This window comes from Panthera onca, chromosome D1 (genome assembly GCF_046562875.1).
Source record: "Panthera onca isolate mPanOnc1 chromosome D1, mPanOnc1 haplotype 2, whole genome shotgun sequence".
Taxonomy (NCBI): domain Eukaryota; kingdom Metazoa; phylum Chordata; class Mammalia; order Carnivora; family Felidae; genus Panthera; species Panthera onca.
Window position 1 is genome coordinate 69,236,722 of NC_138348.1, and position 22,743 is coordinate 69,259,464.

Sequence of the window (22,743 nt, forward strand, 5' to 3'; positions counted from 1 at the left end):
TCCACAGTGGCTGCACCAGTTTGCATTCCCACCAACAGCATACGAGGGTTCCTTTTTCCCCACATTCTTGTCAATACTTGTTGTTTCTTGAATTTTTGATCTTAACAATTCTGATAGATGTGACATGATATCTCAATGTGATTTTGGTTTGCATTTCCCTGATGATCAGTAATGTTGAGCATCTTTTCATTATCTGTTGGCCATATGTATGTCTTCTTTGGAGAAATGTCTGCTCATGCCTTTTGCCCATTTTCTTTTTTTACTTGGATTCTTTAGGTTTTTGGGTGTTGAGTTGTATAAGTTCTTTACACATTTAGCATGCTAACCCTTTATCAGACATGTCATTTACAAGTATCTTCTCCTATTCTGTAGGTTGTCTTTTAGTTTTGTTGGTTATTTCTTTTGCTATGCAGAAGACTTTTATTTTGATATAGTCCCAATAGTTCATTTTTTGCTTTTCTTTCCCTTGCCTCAGGACACATATCTAGAAAGAGGTTGTTTCGGCTGATGTCAAAGAAATTACTGCTTATATTCTCTTTTAGGATTTTTATGGTTTCAGGTCTCACATTTAGGTCCCTAATGCATTTTGAGTTTATTTGTGTGTAGGTATAAGAAAGTGGTCCAATTTCATTCTTTTGCATGTTGCCTTCCAGTTTTTCCAACACCATTTGCTAAAGAGACTGTCTTTTTCTCTTTGCTTATTCTTGCTTCCTTTATTGAAGATTAACTGAACATTTAACTATGGGTTTATTTCTGGTCTTTCTATTCTGTTGATCTATGTGCCTATGTTTTGCCAGTACCATACTGTTTTGATTACTACAGTTTTGTAATATAACTTAAAGTCTAGAATGGTGAGGCCTCCAGTTTTGTTTTTCTTTTTCAAAATGTCTTTGGCTATTTGGGGTCTTGTGTGGTTCCATACAAATTTTAGGATTGTTTTTTCTAACTCTTTGAAAAATGAATATGCTGTTGGTATTTTGTTAGGGATTTTATTAAATCTGTAGATGTTTTAGGTAGTGTAGCTATTTTAATAATATTTGTTCTTCCAGGGCATGAACATAGAATGTCTTTCCATTTCTTTGTGTTGTCTTCAATTTCTTTCATCAATTTTATAGTTTTCAGAGTACAGGTCTTTCACCTCTTTGCATATCTATTACTGATTTTAATCCATGGTTACCACTAGGTTTGTACAAACATCTTCTATATATAGCAGTCTATTTTAAGTTGATGGTAGCTTAAGTTTGAGCCTATTCTTTACTCCTTTCCCCACCACATTTCTGATATATGGTATCATACTCTTTTATTTTGTGAGTCTCTTGACTGATTTTTACAGATACACTTGTTTTTACTGCTTTTGTGCTTCCTTTTTTTTTTTTTTTTTTAACTCTTACTTACTGTCTTTCCTTTCCATGCAAAGAGTCCCCTTTAACATTTTTTGAAGGGCTGGTTTAGTGGTCATGAACTCCTTTAGCTTTTGCTTGTATTGGAAACTCTTTATCTCTCCTTCTATTCTGAATGATAGCCTTGCTGGATAGAATATTCTTGGCTGCAGATTTTTCCCTTTCCACACTTTCAATATACCATGCCACTCCCTTCTGGCTTGGAAAATTTCTGCTTAAAAACCTCCTGATAGCCTTATGGGGTTTCCTTTTTATGTACCTGTCTTTCCTCTTGCTGCTTTAAATTTTTCGTTGTTGTTGTTATTGCTACTTTTTGCCATTTTAATTACTATGCGTCTTGGTGTAGACCTCCTTGGGTTGATTTTGCTGGGGGAATCTTTGTGTTTCCTGGATCTGGATATCGATTTCCTTACCCAGATAGGAAAGTTTTCAGTTATTATTTCCTCAAGTAAATTTTCTGCCCCCTTTTCTCTCTTTTTAAATTTTATTTATTTATTTTTTAGTAATCTCTATACCCAATATGGGGCTTGAACTCTCAATCCTGAAGTCAAGAGTTGCATGCTCTTCCAACTGAGCCAGCCAGCCCCCTTCCCCCCATCTTTACTTTCTCTCTTTTCTTCTTCTGGAATCCCTATAATGTAAATGCTATCATGCTTAAAGGAGTTTCTGAGTTCCCTAAGTCTATTCTCATTTTGCATAATTTTTTTCTCTCATTTTCTCGTTTTGATTACTTTCCCTTACTCTGTCCTCCAGGTTACTAATATGTTCCTCTGCTTCCTGTAGCCTGCCATTTTATTCCTTCTAGTGTATTTTTAATTTCACCTATTGTGCTCTTCATCTCTGGTTCTTTTTTATGTTTTCTTTTTTTTTGTTAAGGGTTTCATGAGGTCCTCCACTCTTTTCTCAAGTCCAGTGAGTATCTTTCTAATCATTACTTTAAATTCTCTATCAGGCATCTTATCTATTTTGCTTGGGTGTCTTGCTGTGGTTTTGTCCTGTTCTTTTATTTGGGCCATATTCCTCTGTTTCCTGTGTATTAGAAAAAGTCAGCTACATCTTCTGCTCTATGAAAGTAATAGCTTTATGAAGAAGAGGTCCTTTAGTGCCATGCAGTGCAGTGTCCTCTGTTCATCAGAACCTGGTGCTTCAGGGTTGTCTCCTGTGTGTGTTGTGTGTGCCCTGCTGTTGAGTCCTGACTGCCTTTTTTCCATCAGTCATCTGCAGAGGCTCTGACTATTGTAGGCAGAGTTTGGTCCCTGGCCCAGGTGGGGCATGCAGTTTTAATAAGGTGGGGCCACTGCTGGGACCAGGGCTTCAGGGTGTGGTGTGCAGTTTTAACAATGTGAGCCTTGGGCTTCCACAGAGCCTACAGCCATCACCATAGGGACAGAGGCCCTGCAAAAGCCCAAGTCCAGAGAAATGGTGTTGGCAAGATTTGTGCAGGTATTCTGGGGGAGGGGGACTGCAGTGCCTGGACTGAGGCAAGGGTGACTGGGAAGGGTAGATCTGCCATAGTGAGGGGGAGTGGGGCTTGGCATACACAAGTTAGGTAGTGAATGTTGCCACTGTGCTGGTTCCCATAGATGGTTATATGTTTATGCTAGGGGGTGGGGAAGGGAGATGGAGCTGGTTAGCTCCTTTGTTCCTGGAAGTCCCTCTGGGAGACCTGCCCCTCCAAGACCTGCTCTGAGATGTGTAAAAAAAAAAATTCCCTCATGTTTACCTTACCCCAGGCGTTTTCAGACTGCTGCTTCTATGGGGGCTGTTTGTAGAGATTCTTTCTAAGTGCAGGGACTCAGCTTCCTATTGCCCTTTGGGCTCTTGGAGAGCTGAGCCTTCTGATTTTTAAAACTCCAAGTTTTAAGTCTTGCTATATGAAATTTGGCCCCTCTCACTTTCAAAGCCAAATGTTTTGGGGATTTGTTTTCCCTGTGCTAGCTCCTTGGTGTGGTAGTCTGTTTCTCTCCCTCTTCAAAGCTCCCTCTGTCCATGGGTGGCCTTGGTCCATTTAGATCCCCACTGGGTGTCCACCCTTCCTACTGTCTTCGAAGTGGCCTCTTCTCTAACTTTAGTTGCGGAGTTTGTTCTTCTAGTCTTCAGGTCCTTTTCTGGGTTATTTGCACTGACACGAGTGTTTTCTAGTTGTATCCACAGGATGAGGAGAGCTTAGAGTCCTCTTACTACACCATCTTGGCCCCTTCCTACATTCAGTTTTACATAAGGGAACATCCCCAGTGAGCAATTTGGTGAAATAGAGTAAAATTTCATTAATTCAGGTCACTTTAATCCTAACTTGGAATTGCACAAAATGTGCAGTGTGCTATGTGAATTGTCCATCTGATAACCTAGACTTAGTTCCCAGACCTCCTTGGATTTAAGGACCTCCAGAACTCCTGTCCACCTCAGATACCCATCCACATGGCTACTCCTTGGACCTTTCTTCACCAGGAACCACTCCTACTCCAGAATGTCATACTGTCTATATTGGTTTCTGACAGCCTGTCCTTTGCCTTCCTCATTCCTACTGCACCTTGCACCTGTTCTTTGTCTCCATTGAGACCTTTGGGCCCTTAACCATTTTCTTCCAGTCTCTCAGTCCCTCATGGCTTTTCATAAAACCCAACCACTGGCTGGTGTGAATCAAAGGTGGCTACTTCAGTTGTTCTCAACATCATCCATCCATCCATCCATCCATCCATCCATCCATCCATCTGTCCATTCACCCATCCCAAAGCATCACTGAGCACCTATGAAAAGGTGATACTTGAGTTGTTCAATAAATGTTTAGGAAGGGGTGGATATATGAAAGAGTTGGTAGAGATTTAGTTTGCCTGCTAACTTGTTAATCTAATTAAAATCCCTTAAGAATAAACACAAAATTTCAAAGTGAAAATTTAAATGGTCTAGGTGAAAAAAATTTGTTCTCATTTCATCCATATACGTTCAAATACAGGTAATGGACCAAAACACCAATTTAAATGTTAATTGTAATTGCCTTACATATTACTTAAAATGCGCTACTACTAACAACAGTAACACAAAGAGCTAAAGTTTATTGAGTGCTTATTCCCCTCTGGGCATCACGCTGAGCTATTTACCATACATTATCTCAATTAATTTTCGTATGACTTAATGAAGTAGGTGCTGTTTCAGAGAAGGAATCCTGAGCTACAGATGTGAAGTTATTTGCCCAGGGGTTATAAACTCTACTGCAGGTGCAAACTGGTGGAGCTGGAATCTGAATCCAGCTCTATCTGACTCTAGAACTTATCTTCATAGCAATATGATGCCTTTAACTCAACCTTAACAGCAGTGTGATTTTGTAAAAGATACAACTAAATAGATAATAATGTTGGATTTCTTTCTCTATTGAGAAAGACGGGGCCGTGTGGTAAGAAAACACTCAACTGGGTAACAGGAAAACCATGTTCTCTCTCTGTCTCCGACAGAAGCTCTGCATCTTGGGTGAGTCTCTCTCTCTGGGTCTCAGTTTCCTGCTCTGAGTGGTGGAGCTGTAGCATGAGCTACTTAATGGACAGTTGGGGTAGAAACACTATGAGCTTCACTCAGATTTTTCTAGAAGTCTAGAGTAGGGAGGTTTGACCATTCTCAGGAAGAGCAACATGTGTCAGGAAAAGCTGAAGAGTGAGTCTTTCAGAGTCTGTTTTGAGCTGAGACACAGCTAAATGAACCAGCTAAATGAACAGGGCTGAGGCAGGTACCCTCCAGGTAGTGTGGCTGGAGCAGAAGAACCCTAAGAAGGGTACCTATTCAGGCACACTATTCAGGGGGCTGGGCAGCTTTCTGATTTTAGGGCTGGCAGCCTCTTGCTGACCTTTCTTCCTGCTGGAAGATGCCCCTCACCGGGGAGGCTCCTGCTGGTCTGTCCCCTTCTGCACTTTTGAACTCTTCACCCTGAAGCCCTGGCAGGGGCTGAGGAATATCTGATGCCTCTCCAGGGGAGAATTCCTGCAATGGAGAAAGAGGCACCTCCCCAAGCCACACACGGAGCTGCCCAGACTTTTCCACCTTAGGGACTCAGCTGGGAAATGGCCTTGGAGCTGCCAGGGAAGGCATTCCAAGGCCAGGGTTCACTTAAAGTCCCAAAGATGATGGATGGCTGTTCAATTCCACCCCCCAGTGCTCAGGCAAGTGGAAGCGTGAAAATGGCAACCTGTCTCTGGGAACCCTAGTGAGCTTTGTATGACAGTGGACGAGACCCAGGCCAAGACTGACGGAACCAGGTACTTGCCATCTGGGATGCAGCCACCCCAGGATAAGGAGATTCTGAGGTGGATGCTCTGTCCATCCCCCCAGCAAGCTGATGGAATGTTGTGTGAGGGATGTGGTGAGAGGAGAACATTCCTGGCTCTGTATACCTGGTTTCTCTGTTCCGGAGGTCAGGACCTGTCATTCTTTCAAATACCTGGGTCTAACCTCTTTCAGGCCTGAATAAACACAAGGGACCTGAGAGGAGCAGGTGAATTTGCTCAGCCTGTCTCCAAACCAAATGACCAAAAGCAACATACATATTTCCAGGGGAGCCCTCTCTGCTCACCCAACAAACCCACACATACAACATTCTCACAGCAGTGTGCTCAGTGAGCACATTAGCTGTCACCTAGTGGAAAGCTATGTCTTTGATTTATTTTTTCCTTCCAGGAACTACAGCTAACAGAATTATGAAAGCTCTTGGTCTTTTTAAAAAATTTATATATTCCATTAAACTCTAGTCTCTTGAGAGGTTCTCAGAAAGTTTCTGTGGCTAAATATGTTTGAGAAACTCTGAATGTTACATATAGTATAATGCAGTGTATGTTGAAGGCTCTGAAAAATCCTGCATTGAGACACCTGTTTAACCCAGCATTTTTTACACTTATCTGACTAGAGACCTTACCCTGTGTCCCACCCTCCCCACCTATGTGTGGCAGAGACCATGCTGACAGACACAAGTCTCCACACAAAGAACTCTGTACCAGGTAGGGCTGGGTGAATTCAGAGCAAGGTCATCTCTCCCTGGGATTACTTCAATTGTCTCTTCTGGCATGGATCCTATAATAACTAATCTCACTCCCTCCAGGTTTATTCCCCTTCCCCCAATCTATCCTCCCTATCTTTCTAAGCACAAATCTGTGCAGAACACTTAGTTTTTGAAAATCCATATGGGGCTCCCACCGCCCTTGGGATTATGTCCAAACTCCTTGGCTGGTATTCACTTTGGCCCCAACCTTAATGCCTGAACACTGCCCATGTCTTCCCATGCCCTAGACACATCCTGCTGTCTTTCAATTATTGTGGGTCCTTGAACAGCTCTGTGTTTTTGCTCAAGGGCCTAGCAGGCCCCCTCTCACCCAGGCCAACTCGTACTCAAACTGTAAGGCCCAGCTTAAATGTCACCTCTTCTGGGAAGGCTTTCTTGTCATGTTGCTTTCCCTATTCTCAGGGTAGTACTAATTCTCTTCCTCTCTGGACTGCCATGACACTCTGGGTAGATCTTTATCACAGCCTATGTACCACATTGCATCGCAACTATTTATTGACATTTCAGCTTCAATTACTAAAGAAATGTATCCAGCAGGGTATTCTCTTTGTGTCAGGAACCATCCTAGGTATGACATAAGAATTCAATTTAGCAAACATGTCTAAGTGCCCACGGTGAACAAGGGACCACCGTACGTTACCAGATTATAGGGGCAAATGCAAGGATCTCACAGTCTGATGGGGACGCAAGAAGATAAAGCAGTTGCAGCACACTGTGGCGAGGGTAATGGTAAAGGTACATGCTAGGTATGTGGGAGGCCTCCAAGGGAGCAGGCAGCTCTGCTGGAGGGAAAGGCAGTGAGGGCTTCGCAGGTGTGGCCCGAAGGAGGAGCAGAGGTTCACCGGCAGACTGCGGTGGGGCAGGGGAGGAAGAAAGGTGTCTCAGGCACATGCATGTGGAATGAGAGGAGGGGGCCTTCCGGGGGCTGCACGAAAATAAACAGAGCTGGAGCCTGGGTGGGGCTTGGGGAGGAAGGGAGGTAGTCGGGGGAGATAGCACAGCAGCTGCCATAGGAGCCACGTGACAGGCCGTGGTCAGGAGTGTCAGATGTCGCCAGAATGTCAAGTGAGAAGGGGATCTCAAAGTGTCTGTGGGAGCTGGCGTTTAGATGGTCATTCATGACCTCTTCCAGACTACCTGTACGAGAGTGGTGGAGGGGGATCAGTCTGCAGAGGGCTGAAAGATAAATGGGGAGGAAATGTCAGTGATTATGAATTTCAAGAAGGTTGGCTATGAAGTAGGGAAAGGATGACAGCCTTTGGGGGATGAGGGACTGAAGGATTCATTTTTTAAAAATGTTTATTTATTTGGGGAGGGGGAGGTGTGAGAGAGAGAGAAAGGGAGAGCAGGGGAGAGGCAGAGACAGAGGGAGAATCCCAAGCAGGCTCTGTGCTGTCAGTACAGAGCTGGACACAGGGCTTGATCCCATAAACCATGAGATCATGACCTGAGCTGAAATTAAGAGTTGGACACTTACCAACTGAGCCACACAGGTGCCCCAAGACAGATTAATTTTTGAGATGGGGCTGTCCCTATGAAGTAAGGGAGATAGCGTGGAGGAGAGGTGAGAGAGGAGTGATGGGGGAGGTCCCAGGGAAATGGGGGAGGTAGGAGCCAGAGTCCAGTTAGAGCCTGGAGAAGACATGGTCCCTCCCTCCAGGACCTTGCAGCCAGTGGAAGGGTGGACACAAAGCCCTCACACCACAGCCCCACCACAGATATGCCTGAGGGAATGACTCACTCTGCTGGGGCAGGAGTTGGGAAGGGATTCACAAGCATGATGGGGAAACTATCCTGTAGGTGAGGAAACTGGAAACCATGGATTGGAGAAGGTGGGAATACTGAGCCTGGAAAAGAGAAAGCTAAGGGGAATGAGGCATAATGATTTTCTTCAAAGACTTGAAGGCCTATTCTGTGGACAAGGAATAATATAGTAGACTTATTTTATGTGGCCTTGGAGGAAAAAGTAGAGCCAACAGGTGGAAGTCAGCAAGACACAAATTCCAGTGATATATAAGGTAGAGATTTCAAGCGCTGGATCACTGGAAGGGATTCTGTAGTCACTGAAATGCCACTTGGCACGGAAGTTGTGGAAGGGATTCCAGCCAGGAGGTGCGGGCGGACCTCTAAGGTCCTTCCCTTCCTAGGTCTGGCACCGGGAGATCCCCCCGGTGTGCTGGGCTCTGGCAGCCAGACTGGCGGGCTCCTATAGCTGGCATTCTGGCCTAATGGGGAAAATTCCCATCAAGTAACAAGACAGTCACAGGAAGCAGTGATTTTCTAAGCAAAAGTACCAGAATAATGTGGCAATTCCTCAGTCACTGCTCTGATGGCCACCCCTGGCCAGACAGAAAACACTTCTGGAACTATTTGCATTTCCTCCTCAATTTCCCAGTTTGTCTGAGTTCCTGGGCAAGCACATAAATGGCGCCAGAAATCCCAGTGTGGAAAGAGGATGGTGGCTGATCTGCTGACCTCTTGACCTCTTAAAGGTCAGTACTGGATTTCTCTTCTAGGGCACAGCATCTCACTCCTTAACCTTCTGCTCAGAAAGCCTGTGCACTTTTCCCAGCAACCAAATTGCTGGCCAGCTCGGGGGTGTCAGCATTTCCACCAGCTCTGGTCTGCCCACAGGCTGTACATTTTAGTTGTCATAAAGCTGCTGATGTTCCATGAAGCTTCTCTGATTAGTGTGGCTCATTCCGATCTCTCTCTGCAGGTGTACTACTCTATCACCTGTACCATACAGTCCGCCCTGCAGTCACAGCTCCAACCTTCTAAGAGTCTCAACTGCCTCTCATAGACCTGGCTAAATTCTACCCTAATTATGACAGTTAGTTGGGGGTGGAAATCCCAGTCTGTGTTTGTGGGCTTTCTGGATGGAAGTGAGGCACAGCTGGGGAGGTCCCCCCTCCAGGAAAGACTAAGCTAGGTTAGGGGACAGACGAGATCAAAGCAGCATGAAGCAGTGTCCTTGAGGACAGGGGAAAAGTCTTATTTGCCATTGTTTGACACAAAAGCTGAAGAAGGAGCACGGACCCCCTTTCCTGCTTCCAGCTCTGGACAAGTCAGCTTCAGATACCCGTGTTAGAAGACCCAACAAACATGCTACTGTGTGCCCGGTGCCCTGTGCTTGCCTGGCTCAGTAAGTGTCATGAACACATGGAAGCAGGAATGACTGAAAGCCAGAGAACAGTCCCTCCACAGGAGTGCCCCACTGTACACATCGGTATGACATCAGCTCCCCTTGGAGCCACGCGCTCCTCTGAGACCACAGCAAGGTATCTCTGTGTCACCTTAGTTCAGGCCATTCCCTTGAACTCGAGGGTCAACACAAATAAGGCCACTAGTGGAAGACATTCCCAGCCAGGAGGGGAGAGCAGGCAGCAGAGGGTCAGTAGTAAATGACCTCAGGTTTTGGAGTCATATAGGTTTGAGGTGAGCCCAAACTCTTGTTAATTTCTAGCCGGGTGATTTTGGACAAGTTACTTGACCTCTCTGAGCCTCAGTTTCTCTATCCCTCAAGGTTGCTGTGATAATTAAATGTAAAGCACCCCAGCACGGAGTAGGTGCTCTGTAAAAGTGAGTTGCTAGCTCTTTTCTGGGAAGAAGGCCATAACTTTTAAATCCAACCAAACGTCCCAAGTGCTCTGACCACTGTATTCCCCCTACCAGCCTTGAAGGACACTGCAGGCAGGGCCATTAAATAGGCACACATTAAATCTATACAACTCAATAGTAATTATTTGAGCATCTTTCTTTTTTTCCCTAGTTGATTATAAACTCTTTCAGAGCAAAGGATATTTCTGACTTACCACTATGTTCAATAAATGTTTCCTCTGAATGAATATACAGATAAATACATGAATAAATAAACAGGTGCTGCCTTGGACTATTTTTCTGATTATTTTATGTGTCCATGTTACAATCTTAGGAAGAACTGACTTCTTTGGGATGGGTCTGCACTTTGTACTGGCCATACTCTGGGGCACAGAGAAGGAAATGATAAAGGCTGAAGAAAGGAAATGTGGAAGAAATTTCATAAATTAAGTGAAGGAGAGGAAACAACTGGAGAGGTTCCCCTTAATTTCCCACTGCTTTTATCATTGTATGACCACAGGGAAATAATGTTCTTCCTGGGTCTCAGTTTCCCCACTTATGAAGTGCCAGACTTGGATCAAGTGAACAGGTTGTTTCTTGTTCTGGGGTTCTAAGACTGTGGGATTACAGTCCTAGGGAGGGAAATGGGAAAATGAGGGAAGACATAGATTGAACTGCAGAAGGCATCCTAAAATTCAGTATATGTGAAAATACTGAGTAGTGACTATCTCTGCTGAGAACGACTCAGAAAGGGAACACTCCCTTGAAACATTATTATCAGGGCTGGGAGTGAACAATTATGCTCTTAAAATTAAGATGAAATCTTGAAACTTTCTTTGTAGTCCAGATGTCACATGCTTTTCCTTTGTTTGTATCATCTTAAAACCACCGGGAGAAGCTTAGAGCCAAAGAGCCTCAGCTTTTCCCTTGGGGGCTGAGTGCATGAGGTAGACTTGTACTTTACGAAAAACCCTGGAGGGGGCACCCAGCTCTGGTGAGTGATGGGGCAACAGGACCACCATTAAAGAAGAAAGAATCAAGAAGTGCCAGATAACTGACCCAGATGCTGGAGAATTTTCCCATCACAAAAAAGAAATGATAATTAAGTGATGTGATAGCTAACCCTATGGTGCATACTTCAATACACACACACACACACACACACACACATACACACACATACAATCAACAGGTTGTTTACCCTAAATGGACACTATAGGTCAATTATATCTCAATAAAAAATAAAAAACAAAGAAGGTGCTTCCCTCACTGCTGGTAGCTATGGAGTTTTGAAAATGAGAGTTGATGGCTGGTTCCTCCAGAGCCCCCCTTCTGGTGAGGATGGGTGGGGCACTAACCATGCCCTAGAACAAGCCGGAGAGAAAAGACATGAGTATGCTAAGTAGGATAGTTTCCAAAAGACCTTCCTCCCATTTATCTTCCTTGACGACCATATCAAGAAGGTGTCTGGATTATGTTGAACGGTCTTTCATGTAAAATAACAGAAATAGAAAGTATCCAAGTTAGAGGGTGGGTTCTGGAGTTAGACCACTTCAGTTCACAGCTTGGCTCCACCATTTACCGGATGTGTGATCTTGGACACGCTCCCTAACCTTTCTGTGCCTCGGTTTCCTCATATGTAAACTGTGCATTCAGCACATGTTTATTGAAAATCCACAGCATAGTCAGCATTGTTCTGGGTGCTTGAGAGGTAGCAGTGAACAGAAGAGTCAAAGATCCCTCCCTTGGAATTTCTATTTTAGTGGGACAGGACAATAATTGTTATCTACTTAATAGGACTATTGTAGTAAATGACTTAATGTAAGTGAGTTGCTTTGTTGTCTAGAAGAGCCTAGGTTAGCCTAGCATTGAATTCACCAAAGGGAGAAGAGTGAGATTGTTGCTTGCTTCTTTCTTTCTTTAGTGGACTGTTTGTTTGTTTTTTTACATAAGGAACTATTTCTGGGCAACAATCAGCTGCTTAACTCATTATAAAACAATTCATTATTTTTTCTAATCACAAAATAGATGCCTGTGCACAATCAAATGTTACAGAAATGGATGCCTTGGAAAGAAAACACCCCTGGCAACTGCATCCCTTAACTGTAGTCACTGTTCACAGCTTGCTGTAGAAGCATCCAGATAGTTTTTTCTTTTTAGAAAACACTTGATGAAATCATTTGTTTTTCAGAATTTTTACCAGTTATCTAACTTATGAAAAAACAATCTGGTTAAGCCTAATAAAATAAATCTGATAGAATAAGAAAAAACCGTGTGTGAATGAACACAATACAGAGAAAAAGAGAGAGAAAATGAGAATTAGTAATGTACTGTGCTATGGGATTGTTTGGAATTGCTATATCCCCTCTGGCATGGAGAGATGAGGCTTGGACTTGGGGGCTCTGGGCTTATCCATCCTTTCTTTTCTTTGCGAAATGCTCGTTTCATGAGTAGTGGCTCAGAAAAAATCTTTCCTGATAAAACACGTTGGTGTCCCATTTCCTTTCTGGATAATCAGGTATAGGAATGGAGAGTGCCTGAAATACCCCCAGGTAGTACTTTTTTTTAATGTTTATATATTATTTTTGAGAGTGAGAGAGAGAGCATGAGCAGGGGGGCAGGCAGAGAGAGAGAGAGAGAGACAGAGAGAGAGAGAGAGAGAGAGAGACCTACAGTCTGAAGCAGGCTCCAACCTCTGTGCTATCAGCACAGAACCCGATGTGGGGCTCGAAGTCACAAACCACGAGATCATGACCTGAAGTTGGACGCTTAACTGACTGAGTCACCCATTCACCCCCCACAGGTAGTACTTTTTGAGGGCTTGGGATTTCTGAAGGTGTCCTGCCCTAATACTAGCATACTCTGCTGGATTTCCAGGACTCTGTTTTTCATTTGCAGGAGGCTTTTGTTTTGTTTTGGTTCCTTTTCAAATTTGCTTGCGTTTTTTCTTTTTTTTCCCCAAGCGTTGGGTACTTTCCTCATTACATCATTCTTGTGAAAATTATCTCCTTAATACATTTAAGTAAAGCTGCTTTACAATCTTTCTGAGGATAATTCATTTTTCTGGGGTTCTAAGTCTTCTATTAGCTGTATATATGATTTTCCCACAGTGTGGACTGTTTCCATGTGGATTATTGTGAAGCATGAATTTATTTTCATTGGGGAGCTACTTTCCCCTCAAGGAATTCCACACAGCATGGCTCGTGGGAGTGTCCCTATAGAGAAGTTTTACTTTTCCTTCTTTTAACTAAAAAAAAATTTTTTGGGGGGTGCCTGGGTGGCTTGGTCGGTTAAGCGTCCGACTTCGGCTCAGGTCATGATCTCGCGGTCCGTGAGTTCGAGCCCCGCGTCGGGCTCTGTGCTGACAGCTCAGAGCCTGGAGCCTGTTTCAGATTCTGTGTCTCCCTCTCTCTCTGCCCCTCCCCTGTTCATGCTCTGTCTCTCTCTGTCTCAAAAATAAATAAACGTTAAAAAATTTTTTTTTAATTTATTTTTGAGACAGAGAGAGAGAAAGAGAAAGAGAAAGAGGGGCAGAGAGAGGGAGAGAGGAAGACTCCCAGACTCTGTGCCCTCAGTGCTGACCCTGACATGGGGCTCAACCCCACAAACCATGAGATCATGACCTGAGCAGAAACCAAGAGTTGGATGCTCAAACGACTGAGCCACCCAGGCGCCTCTACTTTTCCTTCTGCCAGGTTCCCCAGCTGTATCACTGGCAGGGGAAAATATTTTGTACTCATCTCTTAACCTTGTGTATGTTATAAATGTGGACTCCAAATCACATGTGGTGAAGGCTTAAGGTTTTGGTTTCTTCCAAACATTCTTCCCCCTCACAAGCACCTTGTCGTTTGTCAGGCTTGCTGAGCACAGCCTGTTTCTTCTTCACTGAGAGCGTCAGCCACTGAAGGCTCCCAGTCTTCTGCAGGACTGTCGGTGCCAACATACTGCCTGGAACGGGTCTCAGCACTTGACCCTGCTGTGTGGGTGTGGGGATCCATCTCTGAGCCTGAATGATGAGAAGGAAAGAGCCATCCAAATGGAAGCACATTCATGACTGGGGAAGGAAGCATGAAGGCTCTGCATGCGGCTCTAACAAAATGACACATGGAAGGAAGAGCAAGGCAAGTGTGAGTGGAGCTGAGATGGTGGCAGGTGAGGCCATCAAAGGCTTCTTTCCAGCTCCAAGAGCACAGTACAGGGGGGCTAGATGTCAGAACTGGTGGGGTAATCTCAAGGCAGTTTAGTGATTTTTGCTTCTTGGGAAAGTTTCTGTTTCTCATTTTTGTATTAAGAAATGCACACAAAGAGATGTTCAGTTATGCAAGGGGACGATGCTCCCCAATGAACCATGACTCCTGGTATTTTTGTCCTGTGTTATCTCCTCCCTTGGAATCTGGTATGGATCTATAATTTGCTTTAAGTAGTGGAATGTGGTAGAAATTTTATTGTGCCAGTCCCGCTATGGTGTGGCCTCAGGTATCAATTGTAGGATTGTGTGTGTGAGAGAGAGAGGGGCTGAGAGAAGACAAAGACAGAAAGAGAGAGAGACTGAAAGAGAGAACCAGAGACAGAAAGCTGAAGAGACTCAAAAAGAAAATTTTCTTGAACTAAAAAGCACAAATTTTTTTTAAGTCAAGGGGCATCTGGGTGGCTCAGTCAGTTAAGCGTCCGACTTCGGCTCAGGTCATGATCTCGCAGTCCATGAGTTCAAGCCCCATGTTGGGCTCTGTGCTGACAGCTCAGAGCCCGGAGCCTGCTTCAGATTCTGTGTCTCCCTCTCTCTGCCCCTCTCCTGCTTGCATTCTGTTTCTCTCTTTCTCAAAAATCAATAAACATAAAAAAAGGTTTGTTGTTGTTACTGTTTTTTTAAACTCTCATTTGTCTTCTTCTTTATCGCTCCTCTCAACATCTTAGAAACCTCTAGTTTAGAGTTGGGAGCTACAGAGAAAGGGGGTGGTTTCCCTCCCAAGCCCGTCAAAAGGCTGACACGGCTGCTGACCACAAACTCTGTCCAAGCATCAGATGGGGCCAGGGCTACAGGTGCAAACTTAAAACAGACCATTCCCATCCATTCTACTGTAAGTAACCAAACATGTAAGTGGAAACCACCGGGGCAAATGCGTCTCTCAGGTGCAGTGTTCTGGGTCCCACAGTGTTGCAGAGAGAGCAGGGAGGATGGAATGACTAGTGTTCCCTACTGGAGTGGCAGGCTATGTCTCAGCTTTGAGCAGCCCACTGATAGATATTTACTGCTGAGATTCCTTCTACCCTGGAGGGTCCTCCTCCCCAGTGGCCAAACCCCAGGATAGTAACTGAGCTACAGCGACTCTTTAAGGCCAAAAAAACCTTAAGATACACCCCCATCAGGGGATAGGGGCTTTTCATTAGCAGGATGTTTGGAAAAAGACAAGGAAGTTGAAGGCAGGAGTCAACATTTCCCAAAGTTCTTTCTTAAAATACTCTGTGTTTGGTTTCAGGGCTGCTGACTCACCCCCCATCCGGGCATCCGATCTCGGGGCTACTATATTCCCCAGAGTGCCTGGGGAGACCAGCTCATTTCCCACCTACAGTATCCACAGAAACATCTGCTTTAGCTTATTAGAGAGTCAAAACAAGCAACTGTCAACTCATCACCATCTCCACTTGAGGACACATTCCTCTTGGCTGACGCACGCCCCTCCCCAGCCCCCCACCCTGACTGCCTGCATGTCTGAGACTGTGAGCTGATTCTGATGATAAATGGAAGAGCCTCTTATATCCTCGTTTATCTAACCTTCTCACACGCATAGCAAGACTTCTCTCTGGGGAATCGAGGAACGACTTCTGACTCATCAGATAAGCAGTAGGCCCTGGAAACAGGAAGCAGAAACCGGGCTCTCCAAGCCCCTTCCATTCCCTTCTCTTCCTCTGCAGGTAACTGCACTGTGGAAAGCAGTCTGGTTTTGGAGCAGCAGACCCAGGTTCAGCCTGCAGTCCTGCCCGACACTGTGGGACCTAAGACAGGTTCCTTAGCCTCTCGGGGCCTCAGTGTCCTCTTCCATAAAATGACAACAGTATTACCTATCCTGCCAGCCATGCAGGAATCTTATGTAGTCCAAAAGTAATACAGGGTAGGAAACATCTTAAAAAAGAGTCTCTGATGCTTAAATTTCCTCCTATAATCACATCACCTATAATCTACTCTTGAACCTGTTCTGTGACAAGGAACTCATTCCCACAGACAGTCTAGTGCACCATGGGATACTTCTAATTTCTTTTGAGCTGAAAACTGCCTCTTTTGGCATTCTACCAATTGGTTCCTCTCTAGGTGGGTATACAGAAACAAGTTGAGCCCTCTTCTGGAACAATTGCTTTCAGCTATCTGGAGGTGTACCTCACCCTGATACTGACAAAGCAGCCCCTAAGCCCCCTCCCCACCAGGCTAAGCCTTTGAAACCCCCCCTCACTGTCATGGTTACTGTTCTCCAAAGGCACTTCAGGTAAGTTATGACCCTTAAGTGTCTTGTCCAGAACCGAATCTGGTGTTCAGGATGGCCTGAAAGGGGGAGAATGAGCTGGGACATTCACCTCTCTTGTTCTAGACACTATGCCTCTATTAATGCACTTGACCCCCAGGTGCTCTGGTGGTTATATCTCAATAGAAGCACTTCCTCTATAATCTCAGTTGTGAGCACCTAGCTTTCTGATTACCACCTCCTTTGTGGCCAGCTCATTTGATCTTTTACCTACCTCAATAATTCTTAAGCCCCATTAGGACTTACCATCCCTTGATCATGTCACTGTCCCCTATTCTCCTCTGCCCCTGCCATGTCCTCATGTCCCTTCTTAGCATAGACCTCAGGACACATCATTATAATCACCCCCTTGAATACACTCACAGTTCTCTTTTTCTCTCTTGCCTATCAAAATCCAATCTTGGTTAAATCCTACTTTCTGCCTCTTCCTGTTCTGCATCCAGATAGCTGAAACTAGCCAGAGGAAAAAAAAACACAGAAATAGGTTAAATTCATGACTAGTGATCTGTGGGGGGCCATAGGGCTGTCCAGCAAGCATCCTCACGTTTGGACATTTCAGGTCATACCTTCTCTAGCCTTAAACCTCCACCTCTGCCCTATCCTTACTCTCTGTGGATGACCTTGTCCTCTGTTAGTGGACCTTCCATCCCCAGCCCCCACCACATCTACCCACCTACCCATGACTGTGCCTCTCTGTCCCTGTGGATGAGCATCTGTGCGCCCATCTAAAGGTAAGCTCTTCAGGTGTGCACCAGACTCTCACCCTCTTGCTTACTTGGGAACTTTGGACCCCACCCCCCTGACCCCACACTCCATTACTAATTTCTGCTTTTCTACAGGATCATTCATATTCCATATAATTACAGTATTATTTTCTTTCATCTTAAAAAACAAAAACCACAACAATAAAATGCTTGCATCTTATCCCAATAGGGAGACCAGATGAGGAAAGTTAAAAGCTCAGGAACCTACTCAATGACGTCACAGACCTAGAGGAGATGGGGTCAAGAGTCAGATCTAGTTTTCCTGCCCCCAAAGCTGCAGAGGCCAGAGCAGCTCTCTTCCCAGCCCACTGCTTTGCTCTGAGCAGCTGAGCACAGGCAAGGGAGTACTTTGCCCCAGATGCCCAGTCCAGCTCTGCCATGACCTGGACACTCTTGGGACAGCAACAAAGGCTGGAGGTTCTCAAGTGACTGGGGGACCTGCGGGGTCTGCAGGGGTCTGCCCAGCTGCTGAAACTGTCTTGACTGACTTGCCTGTCAGACTATACATGGGTGGGTGGAGAGGCTATTTCCAGAACTCCATCCCAGGACCATACCAGCCACAGCAGGGCGTGTGGGTGGCCATGATGGCACACAGAGGGGGCAGGTGAGGGGGGCTGAAGCCACCGATATCACATACCCCAGAGCACAGATGACACCTCATAAATCCTGCAGGCCCATAGCCGTGTGACCTGCTATGGTGGTTCATTAATGCTGCCTGGTCCTCACGTACAGGTAGAAATGACGGCTGATGTGGCAAACTGCCTTCCCAAGCCAGTCTGTCAGAAGGGCACACTTCTTTTCTCCACCGCTCACTATATCCCTGTTCATGCCAAGGGCCCAGAACAGCTCAGCAAAGGGGTTTTCTTTCTGGGACATCGGGCACTTAGGCTCTCAGTCATCAACCCTCTTCTCTCTCCCCTCTGTTCTCAAACAGTCTCCCACGGAACAAACCCAATGGCTTTGAGTCTTCCAAATACACGGGGTCAAGTTGCAACTTTCAGAACACTCAGAAAAGCATGCATCTCCTGCCTCTTGTTTGTGCAACTGCTGAACAGTCAGATACAGTGTTGGCCTGATCCAGACCATCTCCCAAGAGTCCTTTTTCAAAAGGAATAGGCTGACCCACTTACTTGTCTGTCACAGCCTGCATGAACTCGTCCAGCAGGTCATCGTACTCCTTCCCACGCACACGCTGGTGTTTCAACCCAATGTACAGAGGGTCTCTGAGCAGCTCCTGGAGAAGACAGCATCTGTTTGTTCAACTGCCCTGGTTTAGTGGGAAGGACCAGGGAGAGGGGGCGGAGGGAGCTGGACGCTGGCTGCCCGACCTGCCTCGCCAGGTGTCATCCCTAGAAGGGTCTGGAGGCTAGGCCACTGACTGACTTGGGACTCCTAGGTGGTTCCAATGTTAGGAAACAAGGATGCTTTGACACAGAAAATCCTCTCTCAGACGTGGTCTTCCAACCCCTGGCTGCAGGTGCTCTGGTTTTTTTTTTAATTAAAAAAAAATGTTTATTTATTTTGAGAGAGGGAGAGGGAGAGAACGAGCCAGGGAGGGACAGAGCCCAAACAGGCTCTGTGCTGTAAGTGCAGAGCCAGACGTGGGGCTCAAACTCATGAACCATTAGATCTGACCTGAGCTGAAATCAAGAGCCAGACACTTAACTGACTGAGCCACCCAGGTGCCCCTGCTCTGGGTTTATTTCAAGGTTTCCCAATACTGGCACTATTGACATTTTGGCTTGGAATTCTTTGATGAGAGGGCGGATCTGCACATTGTAGAATATTTAGCAGCATCTCTGGCCTCTATCCATTAGAAGTCAGTAGCACCCCCAGTTATGACAAGAAAAAATGTCTCTAAACACTGCCAAACGTCTATTTGGGGCTCTAGACAGCATCTGGATTGAGGTATTGGGTCTCGTCCAAAGTCACAGATCTGAATTCAAATTAGAAAACACTTTATTCATTCAAAAGAAATCTCACTGAATACCTACCACGTGCCTGGCACTGTGCTAGTCCCTGAGGGTACAAGGATACAATGATACAACCAGACATTTCCGCTCAAGAAAGATGTCCCCCTGCGGAATACCTCCTGTGTTAGGGGTCCCCCCATTCCACCTCTTGCAGCTCTTTCTGTCACAGCCCTCACACACTCTGGTTATCTTCTGTGTCTGCCACTGGCCAACTTCCCACCTCTTCTCTAACCCCTCACACACACACCCTACACAATCAGTGGACCCGATCATGCACATTTACTGCCGGTCTGTTACTGCTGACACTGGGCCCTCCTGGGGTCTGTAAATGAGTAAGGAGTGGTTGTTGCCTTCAAGGTGCTCACCGGCTACTGCAGGGGGCTCATGAGTAAACAAACTCTACTACAGTGAAGAGTGACACTGTTTTGGCACTAAGTCTGGCACATGGAAGCACAGGGAAGGAGTAAAGTAATTCCCACTGGGGGATAGGCGGTGACTGTCATGGGGGAAATAGTTGAGCATTAAAAGACACAGTGGGGTGCCTGGGTGGCTCAGTGGGTTCAGCATCTGGCTTCTGCTCAGGTCACGATCTCACAGTTTGTGGGTTCAAGCCCCACGTCAGGCTCGCTGCTGTCAGTGTCACATCCTCCGTCCCCCTCTCTCTCTCTCTGCCCCTTTCCCACTCACGTGCTTGCACGCTCTCTCAAAAAACAAAACAAAGATGGGCAGATTTTGACAGGTAGGCTGGGCTCTTCAGGTGGAGTCAGCATAGGGAAGGGCTGGGGGCTGGAGGCAGAAGGAGGGAAAAGTGCCTGGTATATTCAGGAAACAGTAAGTGATTCTGTGTGTGAGCGTCTCCAGAAGTTTTGTGTCTGCAGCACCAAAACTATGAGCTCTTTGAGGATAAGCATCATGTTACGCTCATCTCTGCATTGTAGGATGCAGAGATAAGGACCCCACAGCCCTGCCCTCAAATGGAAGCTCCCCCCCCCCGCCCCAAATCTGACCCCCATCACAGACTAGCCGTGAGCTTGGGCAAATCACAGGACCCCTTGGACCTGTCTTCTCATTTGTCAAAAGGGAATGAGACGCCAGCTGGAAAGTGTGCTTATGATGATTAAAAGAAATAATGTCTGTGAGAGAGCTTTGTGAGTTTTAACATACGCCATAAAGTGATGACAGCAGCTTTAACTTTCACAGCGCTTCATATGTGCCACATGCTAAGGAACATTCTAAGTATGCAATTCTCCCCTAAGAGGTGGGACATGCACAGAGGTGTGTGGCTTAGAACTCCCTTAAGAGAACCTGCTGAGGAAGAGGAGTTGAGTGGACAGCCTTCAGCAGCCATGCTGTCTCTGGGCTGCTCCCAGCCATGGCCACGCACAGCAGATGCCTGGCCAATGCCGGGCCAACCCTCTGTGCAGGCAGCCAGGGCTTGGGTTTTCCATCAACCTTCCTGAGGCTTTCCCAGGACCACACTGCAGACTGGGATCTTCTTAATTAATTCATAGAGACAGTGCAAGTGAGGGAGGGGCAGAGAGAGAGGGAGACACAGAATCCGAAGCAGGCTCCAGGCTCTGAGCTGTCAGCACAGAGCCTGATGTGGGGCTCAAACTCACAAACCATGAGATCATGACCTGAGCCAAAGTCAGACACACACCCAGGCTGGGGTCTTCTGACTGAGGTCTCCTTCCTTCCTTCTCTCCTTTCAAGGGGGTCAGATCTACACTGTAGCCTGAAGGCCCCACCCACTCGCCAGCTGCTCCTGCTTCCCCCTTTATTCTTCCTGGGTGTTCCCCAACAAACCTTTCACACCTCTGTTTCTCAGAGGATCGGGTGCACAGACCTCAGGCTGGTAAGTGGAAGAGTCAGGACTCAAACTCAGGCTGCCTGGCTCCAGAGCCCACGGTCCTCCCCACAGAGCCACACAGCTCGGGCAGCTCTTTTGCACATCCACCAGAATGGAGTTATTTTGTTAAAGACACTGCTCTAGACCCATACTGTCTTGATAGTGCTACAGACGTGGTTATGCAAAAGTGTAGGGGACAGACAAGACTAGGCAGGAAGTATCTGCCTTCCTAAACCCTCAACCCCAATCCCAAGTGCACACAACCCAAGGTAGGTGTAGAGCTTTCTGCCAAGCACCACACTCTACATTTAGCAAGAGGGTAAGCCTATCCTTCGACTCTCACTCTCTTCACCTCCAGATTATACCTCCCTGAGACAGTTTAGGATTCTGCCCTGGCAGGCATGTGTGTTTATTAGACTAAAGGATGATGGTGGGCATTCAGGTGCCCACCCTTCATGTGCCACCTTCAAGGTGACCCTGCAAAAGCCACTTAGGGGCAGGAAACATCCAGCCAAGGGCACACCATAAAGTAAATGTTATGAGGACTTGATGGAAAGCTAGACAGTCATTAAAGTTAGTGGTTTTTAAAACTGTGCAGCCACCTGGACAAATGTGGTTATTTAATGAGGTTATTTAAACCTTTTTTTTAATGTTTATTTTTGAAGGAGAGAGATAGAGCATCAGCGGGGAAGGGGCAGAGAGAAGGGGAGACACAGAATTTGAAGCAGGCTCCAGGCTCTGAGCTGTTAGCACAGAACCCAACACGGGGCTGGAACCTTCGAATCGTGAGATCATGACCTGAGCCGAAATCAAACGCTCAACCGACTAAGCCACCCAGGCGCCCTGTGTATGAGATTATTTAAAGTGAAAAGAGCAGGATATAAAAGGGCACAGATGTAATTTCAGCTATCCGAAACACACACACACACACACACACACACACACACACACACACACACGGACATGCACACACACAGCCCTGAAGGGCATACACATATAGAAACAGTGTAATTCTCAGCATCTGCAGAAAAGACTCACAGTTTTAGTTTTTATACAGACTTAAAGGGTCCAGCAGTGAGTTACAATCTGTAATGTTGCCAAAGTGAAGATTTGAGTCACTGGTACAATCAGGCAGCGAAAAGTGAGTTTCTCAGTGCTGTGTGTGTGGTTTGTGGGGCAAGGCAAATTCTCCAGAGGTACTGAAGAATTTTAGGATTTTCCAAAACTTTTTCAGTATATCTATGTTTAGAATCAAAGGTCAACCATAACGAGGTACTACTTAGACTTGAGTGACTACGAAAGCTTTAGAAGAGTCTTTATATTTTGCTTTTATATTAAAATGTTTTATGCCTGAAATACTTCCTAACTAAGCACACGCAAAAAATTGGAAATAAAGTTTCTAATGGAGATAATACTGAAATATAAATACTGAAAATATTTGTATAGAACTTTCAAGTAATTTACTACTGAATCAAAAGTAATTCGATCCTTCTGTCTTACCTATTCTCATCCCCATTTCACAGATGAGGAAGGTGGACAGTTTACGGAAATTGCCCAAACGCACACATCCAGAAAGCAGCTAAGCCTTGCTTTGACTGGAC

The 22,743-nt window shown here is 45.7% G+C and overlaps 1 protein-coding gene across 6 annotated transcripts in view; it reads right to left on the reverse strand.

The window, feature by feature from the left end:
• The window catches only part of ME3 (malic enzyme 3), a 184,531-nt gene that overhangs the window by 26,189 nt on the left and 135,599 nt on the right, over nucleotides 1-22,743 (reverse strand). For all 6 annotated transcript variants that reach the window (XM_060605418.3, XM_060605417.3, XM_060605419.3 and 3 more), the window contains one exon: nucleotides 18,451-18,554. In XM_060605418.3, the coding sequence (XP_060461401.1) occupies nucleotides 18,451-18,554 (104 nt within the window). The remainder of the gene's footprint in view (nucleotides 1-18,450; nucleotides 18,555-22,743) is intronic.